Source organism: Platalea leucorodia, assembly GCF_965183815.1.
Source record: "Platalea leucorodia genome assembly, chromosome: 2".
Classification (NCBI taxonomy): Eukaryota; Metazoa; Chordata; class Aves; order Pelecaniformes; family Threskiornithidae; genus Platalea; species Platalea leucorodia.
Window position 1 is genome coordinate 99,696,886 of NC_138824.1, and position 13,015 is coordinate 99,709,900.

Genomic DNA, 13,015 nt, shown 5'->3' on the forward strand with positions numbered 1-13,015 from the left:
TCTGCTCTGTTCTATTCAGTTTTATCTGCCCCACAGACAGGGCAGATTTTTGTATAAAAGAGGTTAAAAAACAAATCAAGAACAGACTGTGGATCATATTTTGAAACATTAATTGATACAGTCCTGATGATTAAATGGTCTCCCCTGGTTTTATCAGTAGCAAGAGCGGAGCATATTTTTGAAAGGATAACTAGAGAAGAAACCTACTTATCTCTCAATTCCTAGCTGGAACTCATTTCCGTCACTTTTTGATGGTGAATAACCTGGGAGTAAATTCACCTCAAGAATATGCTGTTATATCCCTGGCACAGTTTCCTCCTTTTTACTCAAATCACTTGCCCCAACTCATGGGACTCAAGGAGGTTGCAGGGCTGAGTCTTTCCCTCATACTGCTGGCTTTCACATCTGTACAGGAATGAGGGCAACATTAGCCTGTGTGTCTGGAGCTGAGGTCCTACTTCAAGTAGTTTAAGGAAACACCCTATGGTTTCTCAACTCATACACTTTAACTCCCCAAAGTCAGGTATCAGAGACAACATTGTAATATGCAAACACACATCATCCTACCACACACATCATGCAAACACAGCTTACTTTCAAGCCAGACAAGAAATGGACCAGTCTAGACAAAAGAAAAGTGTTTAATTCCCTGCTTTTTTACACTATTCAATGCAAGGGGTGCCCACTGTCCCTTTTTTTTTTCTTTTCCCCACAGATAGTCTCTTCAGTCACAGCCTGTTTCACTAGTACTTATCCCTCTTATCTACATAGATTTTTGTCTCTCTCAGGTTTATATCAAGATAGGAATTTTGCAACACCTTTGTGACTTGAACTGAATTCATAAACTGGAGACCCAAACCTCTGTACGTTCACCAGCTCAGTGGGAGCTACTTGCCATTGTGAGAATGTAGGTTTGCCCTGAGTATCTGTGCAACCCAAGGCAAGCACGGGAATCCTCCATGATTCACCTGTCCCTGACAGGAGTAACACTTCCTACCATGTCTCTGTCCCGCAAACTGACTCTGTGACCTCTGCTGGGTAGCAGCAGCTTTCACTGTGTCTGGACAGCCCCAGCGCAGTTCTGATGCTAATTACAGAGCTGGGGTCCAGGTTTAATGCAAACGGCTACAAGTGGTATTACATTCAAGCATATGGTGTATGAGGTAATCATCAGGAATGCTAGCTCTTTTTAGCTCAATGTAAGTAAAAGAGGGAGGATATAAGGAGAGAAAAGTGGCTGTAACATGCAAGCACAGAATGATACTGGAAGACACAAGTAAAGCAAACTTAAAGGATTTAATTAGTAATTAATCAATTACTGATAACACACAAAATGAATCTATTACTGATAACACGTAATGGTACAAAGTATTTTGACTTACGTAAGGACATAATTGACACTCACTATGCAGTGAGGCCGTGATGAACGGCTGTTATGCACAATAGTAGCGTAGCTCTGTACCCAAACCCAGCCTCCATGCTTGGACAGTAGTCGGTAGTACTTGGTTGTGACTTGGCCTTTCACCAACACTGTGAATACAATACAAAAAAGCATTTCACATTGCTTGTACCTGTGAGCACTTCCTGGAGACATTTATTTGCAAGGCAGGGACTTTTCTCCCTCCTCGCCCTCCTTTAAACCTTCTTCTCCCACCAAACTTTAAATAGCTCCCCTGCAAAGGTATCTGTCCTGCCCCTTTACGTAGGTTCACAAGGTCACAGTATTGTTTACAAATAGTATGTTGCAAACTATTAGAGTTTGTCTTCCTTCTTTTCCAGTTCACCCTGCTCTTTTATGCTTACATTCTGCAAAAACGCTTACTGTTTCTAATCTTCTAGCTGAAAAAGAAAAGTTCAAGGCAACAAAAGTATTTTGAAGCAGACATAACTAGCTTGAATTTTTCCAGTATATTTGGAAGCACTTTTGTTATTCATAGCTTGATAGATCATTGTGTATTTTGCAATGTATTTTATGCTCTACATTTTGAAGGTTGATTTAAAGGAGGAAAATTAAAATGCTATTTGGTTCTTAAGCACACAAATAAAGACAAGGCCAGAGAGGTGAATCAGTTATCTGGTAGATTTCACTAGAAATGTAATCCTCTAGACACCCGTTTGGATTCTCTGTGAACAAAGTAGTTTTGGCATAAGGCTATGCTATAATAGGAGTTGTGCAGCATCTCTAAATATTTAATCTAGCCACAAATATTTCTGGTTCAGTGCCAGGCATTTATCTAATGATTCAAGGGAAGATAATGCCCAGCCTTCAAAGGCGGTTCTTCTCTTGTGTGACCCTGGAGCATTCCTCTAGGAAATTCCATCTTCTTGCTCTTCCATACAATCAGTTATTTACGTTAAATTAGGAAATAAGGGACTGAGCTTGCTACGCGAACTATGTCCAAAAAAAGTGATCAATAGCAGCAATTCCTTTATATAATACATGATTAAGAAATGGAATTACTGCTTGCAAAGGCAGGGCTTGTACTAGACTGAACTTAGTAGCAAAGCTCACTGTAATTTTGTTTTCTCATTGTACATGCTTGGTGCAGAAGCAGATACATAATAAGGAAATCAAACAACAGCTTTCTCTTTCAGTCAACTCTAGTAGAGCAAATGACCACTTGAAATGAAAATATATGGCCTTATAATTAGTATTCATAGAAGATTTTTCTGATAGGGAGGGCATCCAATGTTAAATTGGGAACTAAGGAGTGCATAACCTTTGGGGGTTTGTTTACTGTTTGGTAATTAACTATACAGCTATCAGTCATCACTAGGATTGGCTTTTTTTGTTCAGTCGTTACTTGGGGAATTAGAAATTTGTAATTTCAATAGTTATCAGAGACTGCAATAATGTGAATAATGTGAATAGCCCAATGTAAGACTGACAGAAATAGAAGAGCAAGAGTTCTTATTCTTGCTAAAAGGTCCTCTAGCATGTAGGCCATCTCTCCGGACTGCTTACTCTCCTATTCATTTGCACACGTCACAACATATTTAAGCTTTTCTTCAAATCCAGTTCATCTCCCTAAGAAAATCAGGCTCTTAGAAAATGACTATAGACAGGTCTTTCTGGAAGTGTCAGTTCTCCTTCCATTACAGGATATGGGATCCATTTGTTCAGAAAGCAACAAGATAAACAACATCTTGCAGGACACTCAAAAACCCATCCTCGCTGACACCAAGCCACTACTGTTTAGAGTTTGAAGTCTCTCTTAGGTATCAGCTTTTTGCCTCATACGTGCTGGTGTCCTTTTTCACGCCTACGTTTCTATATAGAATACTCTATGGGGTGGAGGTGCACATATGTACAGATATTCAAGAAAATCATGAGGAATATGTGTGTAAGTATGTAAACACGCCTACAAAATATAAAGGCATATGTACTCTTTAAGTGCAATGTATCGCTCGAAGGTAAAGGTCTTGTAGCTGCTACTCAAAGATTCAGTGTAAGAATGCCAAATAAGTCTGTCGTAAAAATATTTGTTAATAATCAGCTATATGCCATGGAATCACTATGTTTCTTGGTGTTCTATAATCCAAATGGTCCAGTTCCAGGAAATGATGCTTACATTTTGGCCTAGATCATCTCACAGATATTTTTTGTAATGTGGTCTAGGCTTTTCAGAACTAAGATTTTGTGCTACTTTAATGGTCAGGTTTTCCTTGAATTCAAAATGCTTTGCTACTCAGTCTCCCAAAATAGAAATTAATGCTGTAATGGACCACTAGCTACAACAAAGGTCTTCCGTGTGCTTTGGGACTAGTTTTGACTTTCTCTCTCCCACTGATTTTTTTTAAATCCCTGTTTTAGTTCTTCAGTTAAGACAGTATTTTAAAAGATGTGAAAACCACTGAGGACTACAGTGTTCAGCTTTCCTTCCTAATTATATGGATAAACCAATATTTCTCCTGGGACAGGGGAGGACTCCGTGTCTCCTGCATTTTTAGCAATCTGGAGAAAGTCTGACCTTGGCTAGGGGACAGTAGCTGCACTTCCGATACAGTAAATGAGGTCAATTTCCATTTGGCTCTGTGTTAAATTATCCCGTTTGATGCTGATTGGGAAACCTCAGAAATGGGAGTGAGGTAAATCCACTACCAAGAGAATCTGTGCAGGCTCAGACTTCTTGGTGGCCTCCGCTGCAATCAAACGGGGAGGATTCAGTGGCTTTAGTCTTGGCTTTTAGATGTGCCACTTGTAACTGGGTGTTCCGCTGTTGTGGTTCCCTCCTGGTTTAGCAGGCAAGCTGAAAAAGGCACTGGGCTGGCTGGGCTGGTCCTTCTGGTCTGTCATAGATGGCTATTTTAAAAGGCTCCAGAAGGCTCACAGGCATGTGGCTGGGAGTTCCTAGCCTGCACTTAAGGATACCGCTAAGAGAAATGGACTTCTTGGTTCCTCACTTGCAGCAGTTATTGTTTTAGCTTCCCTGGTGCACACAACCTGGCATGTCTTCGGACCAGCCCCCGAGCAGCGTGGTCCATGGATGGTGCCCTAGCAGACTCTACAGTTCTTTTGCCCTCTTAAAAACTAGTGCAGCTCTGCCGGAAGGCTTGGTTGCTGGGGGAGCAAAAGTAGACTCAATGCCACGGACAGAGTGTAAACTGTGCTCTGCTATAAGACAGGTTCTATAAATACTTAGGTTGACTTCCAGTAAGGGGTAGAACAGTTTGGTGATGACATCAGCCGGGGCTTGCCTTGCCAAGGCACAGACATGTGACTTTTGTAAAATTTTATGTGGGAAGAGCAATGATGTTACAACATGTGGGATGCACAAAATCCTCCTCACAGAGAGACAATGGTACAAAAGAAGTGATTTCTCTGAGGCCAGAAAAGTATTTTGTCTGTACTGGAACAGTTTCTCTATCTCATCTTTTAGAATGCAAGATCCTTAGGTAGGGACTCATTATTTGTGTGGCCACATTTCCCCAGTTGCAGAGTAAACACTGTGTATATTGGTGGTGCTATAGAAATACACAACACTAGTTCAAACGCCAGAAGCTTTTTCATATAGCTGGAAGCTAATCAAATGTTTAAAACAGGAAACACCGTTTGCTGCCAGCACACCTTAGGCAAATATTCACATCTACATTTTCCTCATACTCGGATGTTCTTGTTATATCCCTTCTAACTTGTTCCCCTCACTGTTTCCTTTGTTTTGTTCTCTGTGCTGCCTAACTTAAAGTTCAGTTGCTTTTGGTCTTCAGTTTGGGAATTTTTTTTCCTCTTTGAAAAAGCAATTGGTTACCCTACTTTAGGATTGCCTTTTTTTTTTTTCTTTTCTTTTTTTTTCTTAATACCCTTATTAGGTGTAAGATGTTTCTCTCCAGATTTCTTCATCAGATGACACTTAATCATCAAATTGCTTTATAGAATGGTACGTCAAACTTGCCAACCTTTTACTGTTCATGTTCCTAAGACGTTTACTGATGGATGGTGGGGGAGTTATAACAGTGCTCCCCAGAGGAAGTCTGTACACTTTACATCTGTTTTAATAATTCCTATTACTTGGTATTCTGACCGTGATTCTGCACTGTTCCCACTGTTGCCCAAGCATTAGTCATTATTTTTTGCTTCTTGGCATTTATTTGCTTTGAAACTTTAATAAATTTCTAGGCATGTGTCTCGCATTTTTCTTCTGTTTTTAAACTTTACAATAATTTATCTTTGTAGTTCAGATACGGTATCTAGAGAACTGCTTTTAGTTATTCTGTTTGGTTGAGGGTTTTTTTCTTGTGGGAGGAGGTGGGGGGGGTGTTAATTCAGTAAACATGATGTGTCTCTTTATTTAAAACTCCAGTCATACATAGATCAAACTGGCAGCCAAAGTACAAGTCTTCTACTGCACACACAGAATTATCCATCACTTTGCTCTAAAATGGAAAACTGTTTTCCAGAGGTGATGGTGGCTATAATGGAATCATCTCTATACTGGTTGACATAGGTATTTCAAATAGTCTTGTGAAAATAATGAGTGATATTTTGTACAGGTCAACAGTCACATCCAGATGCAGATGTTAACATTACAAAGAGGATGCCCCCAACAGGACATTACCATCTACCTTGGTCATTCTTGTTTTTAGTTTGCAATGGCCCAGAGTATTCAGTGGTATTTTGGTAAATATGATCTTGCTGTAAAGATCAGTTTCTGCCTTCCCAGGTGTAGCACACACTGCCGTCAACAGAATTCAGCACTTGGAATTTCAGCACTGACTTGCCAAATACAGATACATCCTCCTTTATATTCCACACCCTCATGAACAGCACATATTAAGGTGAAGAACTGACTACTTTCTCCTTCAGGAAGCCTAAGAGAAGGATTTTAATCTGGCTGCTTTCAGCCCACAGGAGCAATCTGGAAAAAAATTCACTGACATTGATTTTTGGATGTCATCTTTGCATCGTATGGGCTGCGGCAGACTGAGCCAAATCCAGAGTTCAGCTATTCCCTCAATTTGCTTCTCAAATTAATGTGCTACCGAATGAACTACTTCCCAAATCCAGATGTTTGAAGATATGATTAGTGTCTCTGTTGGCAGATGGGGAATTATTAAATGTGTAATTTTTTTTCCTGACACTCCATTCTCCAAACCTCATCCACATGATATATATGAGGATTTTTCGGGTTGCATTCACTTCAAACATGGGATGATTATTACTAACATATTTCAGAGGAATGGGGAGCTGTTGCGTAATTTTTCTTTTAACAACAGAGGATAGTAAAGTTCAGATTTTTTTTCTCTCACTCATTCACTTGCTCTTTTGGTTTTTTTCCTTCAAGAGTTCACCACCCAGAATCAAGTCCAAATTTTCAAAAGAGCCTAGATCCTTCAAGTAGAAAGATTAAAGTAGCCAGATATGCTTTTTTCAGAAGCACAGCATATTGAGTATCTAGCTTATTTGCAGAACTAATGGTTTCCTTAAGTGATAGCCAAGCACTTTTGAAAACCTAGCTCCAGTCAAGATTTGGAAAGCTTTCTCTACTTTCCAGCATAGCGCCTGTTGTCTGCAAAACTTCTCACTCTACTTAACAAATTTCAGTCTAGCATTCTTTTTACTTACACAGATGATGAGCATATCGTAAATGGAACACATCACAGCCATGAACATGGTGGTAGAGGGTTTTTTCTATCAGATCCTGGGGCTCATATCCAGTTAATTCAGTCACCCTGGAAAAGGAAGATCCCAAAATAAACAAAATCTCTAGGAATATTAAGTTTCATTAACCTAATATTTGATTGTGCCAACAAATGAGGTGCCTAAAAACTGCAGGACAAAATGTTAGTTTTGGAAACAGACATCTCATCTTTATAAGAAAATAAACTCTCTCAACCCAGCCAAAGCAAGGTTGGGCACTCCCTGGCCAGCCTTACACATAGGCAGGAAAAAGAGTTCTTTTACTTATTTCCACTTCGGGCTTTTGCCACTGCCATGCATGATCCTTTGCACAAAATCCAGTTGAGGAGCCATTCATGAAACCATAAAACTACTCTTGTGGACTGCTGACACGTTTTCATTTGCTTTTGCAAACATACAAGTGTAGCATGGATGTCAGTCCATAGAAGCTGTGATCATGGTCTATAAATAAATTCAGGCTAACGCCTAACAGAAGAAGGAAGCAGGAGCTTATTCCAGCTGAGAATGTGGAAAGACAAGGAGTTATGAAGATCACAAGCTAAGAAAAGGAAGGCTGAAGCTAGACTTCAGAAAAACATCCTCACATGATAAGAAGTAGAATAATGGAACAAATGTGAACCAGCAGCATCTCTGCAGATGTTAAGGAAGCAGGCTACGCTGGTCAGACTTACACTCAGTCAGACCTGAAGAGTCAAACTTCATGGTTCAAAATGGACTTTTGTCTATTTAGCATAGTTGCTTGAGAACAAAAATCCTTAAAGTACATTGTGCAACTCAGCCAGAATGTGGCTTGTTTAACTAGTGTTGCTGCAGGTGTTTTACGCTGTCCTGGGCTTTCTTCAGCTAAAAAGGCAGAACAGAGGTACCATACAAAGGTACATCTACATTAACAAGCAACACAGTCCATTAGCAGGCGATCTGTAGGGTAAAATTATTACTGCTGAGGATCTACTTCTGCAGCAGCAGATGCATCTGTATATTTTAATTTCAGGACATTTACTTGGGACTAGCTCTAATCTAGGCCTGTGGACTGAAAGCTTTATAATAGTTGGAGTGCCTTAGACATGCTCTTGGAGGTTGTCCTCCAGTTTAGATTCATCTAGAAGGAATCTAGTTCGCATTCCTAAGGCCTCTTCATGACACGCATTGCAGTGCAATAAGTGAGGACAGTCAGGACATTCAAAAGGATGCCTCTGGTCTGAACTTAAACACTAATAAGGATACACTGTATCAGAGAATAACACAGTACTATCTACAAAAATGAATACAGGGGTCTCAAGCAACTTGTGTCATTGAGAGGTTGCAGGTAACGTAAACTTTGATTACTTTTTTTTTTTTTCTTTTGTAACTATTATGCATTTTCTTTACTCTTACCCTAACACTAAGCAATCATGTGGACCCCACAGAGACTGGGGACTTTACATTCTACATGAGAGAGAGTGTTGGGGGGTGGGATTCTTCTGAAGGAAATCAGAAAAACAACAAAAAAAATGCGTTTGCGGTCTGATTTATTGTAAGTACAGTACAAATACATCCATACCTCCCCTAGCTATGCCTTCATCTGGGAAACTCTTGCATGCCTTTGCCTCAGTCAGGGACTGCCAACGTGGAGTGGCACGTGTTCTCTTTCTGCAGGAGGATATGTGAATATATGCTTGTGTTTCTCCTTTGCAGTGTGCACTGTCCCTCCTGGCTTGCAATTCTAGGGGCCCAAATTCTCACTTAAGCCTATCAGCATGGTGAAATACTTGTGAAAGATCCTTTTCAGGTTTCAGTGCTCCTTCTAACTTCAGTGCAATTAAAACAAGAGTGGCAGTTTCATCCTGCTCACTTAACTGGCGAGTACAGAAACAGCTAAACCAAAAACAAACTAAATGTCACAAACCTAAGCCAGGTGTTAATTTTTCTGGAGGTGCAGCCTCAATTTGAAGCCGGTCTTCCCATGGGCTGGAAAAACATCATTAACAGTTACGAGGACACCCAAACTTTTGAAAAGTTTGAATCTGGACATAAACTCAGCTGCTTGACTTGCTTAACACAAAACCAACCCCTCAATGAGCCACTGTAGGGACCCTGGGCTCTGAAGATTGTTCTTTGCATGTGACAGGGCACACAGAAGGAAACGGCTTGCCCCAACGATCAGTTCTGCCCCTTAGAGTTCTTTAGAGCCTTTGTAAACCATGTAGCAACGAATGCCTAGGCTGCACTATGAAAATCAGAAGTAGCAGGTCACTTTGGAGGGAAGTAACTGTCTCCTTTTTCCAGTGACCTTGATAAATGAACTCTTGCATGTTTTACATTGTATCAAGTGTCTAGAAAGGCTTATTTAACTGCTCCTTCCTATGGCTTTCATCCTGGTCTGTCTGCTGTGACTGGTACCTCTAAAGATCTAGCAACATTTTTCCTTGTATGGATATCAGAAGCAAACCTGAAAACAGTTTTGTCTTATTCCTAATATGTCCCTGCTCTGAGCAAATATAATTTGGTTTGCTCAGCTGGGAGAGCAAAGGGCTTTGGTAATGCTTAATATCCCTGATTGTCCTATGTGTGGATGACACCCATCTGCTCTTTGGTAAACACAGCTATGCAACAGTACTGGTTCTATCTATCTGTGCTCTTGTCAACACCTCTGGTTATACTGTCTCCTTTGAAGACACTTATGTCTCCAGGCAGTTCCTCTTAGGCACATCATTTCCTTTTTTCCACATGCAAAGACATGTTGCTGAACCCCTTGTGCTTCTTTGTAGCTGTTACATTAAGTAAAGCATGCCAAAAAAAAAAAAAAAAAAAAAAAAAAAAGGAAGGATTCCAGAAACAACTAGTTCTTTGTATTTTAGCAGCTGATGGCCCACTATCTCATTGACTTAGCATGGAGAAAGAGCATGTTCTTGCATGATTGACCTGCCACGCAGAACTTCTCTACTGCCTCGGACTCGTTTTCACTGCTACACATGAATATCACTTCTGCTTCTTGCAAATCCAGCATGCCAGGGAAACGAGAGAGTATGTGACATACCGTTCCACATGCAGGGATTTTTGAAGAATGATCATCTTGTCAATAGTCAAATCTGTTATATTGTCTGTGAACTGCTTTTTTCCCCTCAAGGTATCTTGAACTGCACTGTACAAAGTATCATTGTATACTAAAAGATACCATATTTCAAAAAGAGAGAAATGAATCATTTCACAACTCCTTCAGTTCTGGTTTGTGCTCTTAGCTGGTATGTGAGCTATATCAGCTGAGAGTAGAGTAAGGGTTCTCCTTCCTCAGCAATAGCTGTCTTCCCAAGTTTTGTTTAAAAAGGCTATGTTTTCATGTAGTAGTCAATCGAATTAATTTTCATTCTAACAGCCCCCTTAGTAGGGCTGGTTTCATTGTTAAGGTGTTACACTAAAGTGCAGAAGACTGTTTTCTTACTACTCTGTCAAAAGCTTTCTGGATGACCCCAGCAAGTCATTTGACCTCAGTGTTTCAGTTGTGTTTTTTTTAAATTATGGATGATGGCACATCCTTATTACTTTTGCTAGCTTTGTATGTTAAAATTTATGTCCTTTAAGGTAAAAATGTATTACTGCTCATCTGCCAATTACCCACAGCAAGAAGGCTTTAGGTGACTCTCTGAAACTGTAGGTAAATTGTACAGGCTCTTATATGTTAGCTTTCAAGACTAAGTATGGTCTATCCAGCTACCTGAAGGGCATTGAAGACCTGCATGGTCTTTGTGTTCCAGATCTATTTTGGACTGCTTTATTTTTTCATGGATATTTTGATCTGTTTGGAAACCACTGTAGCTTATGATAACACTTGACTTTGAAAACATTTTATGTTAGAAATGAAACAGCTGCTTACCTGGAATCTAGGAATATTAATTTTAAGTCCAAACTTGCTCTGAACATAAACATGTTACTGTGAAGTTTGATCTCAGTGATTGCACTGGGAGGTAAAGATTGACCTACAGCCACCAGTCCAACGATTTGGTAACAGGAATCATACAAAGACATATCTAGCATATACTGCCGTATCTTCAAATAGCCACTGCAATGGATCACCTGGCATGAGAAGAAAACACACTCAATATCTGATGGCAGTGGAAGAGGCTGCAAGTCAGCTGACCACCCAGTTTCAATGAGCTTGTAAAGCAATACACCCTTATAACAATTAAATACTGCATAGTCTGTTAAGGCTTCAGAAGTGTGGTTAATTTATAAATGGAGATTAAAATACAGTAAATGCAGGTTTTGTGTTTACTGTCAACATGATTAATCCAGTACTAAAGCACGTGCGCTTTGGGGACTATCTAGATGGCTTTCTAGTTAATACTTTAAACTCTCTTTGATACAGATTTCTTGTAGATACAGTCAGAATTCTTGTTCATTAATAAAAAAATCTGGAAGTTGCTTTTTTTAAAATGACTCTCACACACACACGGAGGTATATATAAATATTTATGTTTCAATTAGTTGTTATTCTGATGAAAAACAGACACTTTAAAAATCCAGTGGAAATTAATGCATCATGTTTAACTGCTGTGTATGTAAATGCACTAGAAATGAGTTTTAAGTTCTCCAGTCAAGTTCAGATGACATTCTTTTGACATGTGACAAAGCCCAGGGCCTTGAGACCAGATTCCTGAATCCCCATATACAATTCCTAATCACAGGAGTGATAACTTCAGTGTTAGACTGTAAAAATTCACAATGTCAGCTAAAGAGGGGGGAAATTGTAACCTGGGGACTATTCCAGACCATAAGATTTATTTAATGTAGTGCTGGTTTAGAAATCATTTGTGCTTCTGCCAATTTTCTAGTCCAAACAGCAGGCATACTACACATCCTTCAGCTTAATTTCTGTATTTGTTTGACTTTTAACTGTGTTCAAAGGAAAGGAATTAATTTCCACTGTATTTAGTACTCCTGAACAACTTACTACACAGTCACCTATAAATAGGCTCCTCCTGTATAACCTTCCTTCCTCCTCTCCAATCACCAAGTGATTAGTGTGGTTAGCAAAAGTACAGTAGCAAGCAAAACTTATTTAAGATCTCTCAGCAGATCCTACTAATTCCCATACTATTTGATTCATGAGTTTTTCTTGAGCTTCAGCTAATCAGGTGATATTTTCAAAATTATTAAGTTCTGACTCTAAGTATAGTTAAAAATAATAAATTTAGGCCAACATCTCTCTAGATTAATACATCCTTAAATGTTTCACTGTGTAAACTTTTAATAGTGAGCAAAAGAAGAAAGAAGGTGATTCCTCTGATTAGCAGTCATAAATGGGAAAAAAACAAAACAAAACAAAACAAAAACAAAACATACAGAGATAGCACCACTACAAACTCTACTCTTTTACCTGATTTCAGATTCAGCTTTGGGACAGAATCATTTTTTGCTGGGAAGCAGCTGAGCAAACAGGGGTCCATGTAATGAAGAATTATCAGTCTAACCAGGTAGATAGGAGTGTAAATAGAGAGATATATGTCTGGACCTTGAACACATTCCTTAAAAGAGCTCTGCTTCTCTTGCATGCTTTTCTTTTGAATGACTCAAAATGAATCCTCACTAGACTGCACGTGAAGTACCCTCCTCTCCTGATGCTTAAGTGATAGAATTATACTGTGTAGCTCAAAGAGCAGCAAATGCACACTGTAAAGCTGAAAATAAGAACTACCTGAATGGCAGGTGTTATTACAGAATCTCAGCATTTGCTGTGGCTTCTGATTTCATGTAATAAATAGAAAATTAATACAAACTGTAAGATTTATAAACAGACTTGGTGGTTTAGTACAGTTCAACCCTGAGTTGATAGTAATGATTGTTTAGGGTAACATTATGGTCTCGTTAATGTTGAGGTAATTCTGGTCAGGCCAAATGAGG

The 13,015-nt window shown here is 39.4% G+C and overlaps 1 protein-coding gene across 1 annotated transcript in view; it reads right to left on the bottom strand.

The window, feature by feature from the left end:
- The window catches only part of SIM2 (SIM bHLH transcription factor 2), a 59,063-nt gene that overhangs the window by 10,146 nt on the left and 35,902 nt on the right, over positions 1–13,015 (bottom strand). Inside the window, exons 6-8 of the mRNA XM_082303925.1 lie at positions 10,989–11,188; positions 7,064–7,170; positions 1,383–1,530 (exon numbers count right to left, since the gene is read on the bottom strand). Coding sequence (XP_082160051.1) covers positions 1,383–1,530; positions 7,064–7,170; positions 10,989–11,188 — 455 coding nt within the window. The remainder of the gene's footprint in view (positions 1–1,382; positions 1,531–7,063; positions 7,171–10,988; positions 11,189–13,015) is intronic.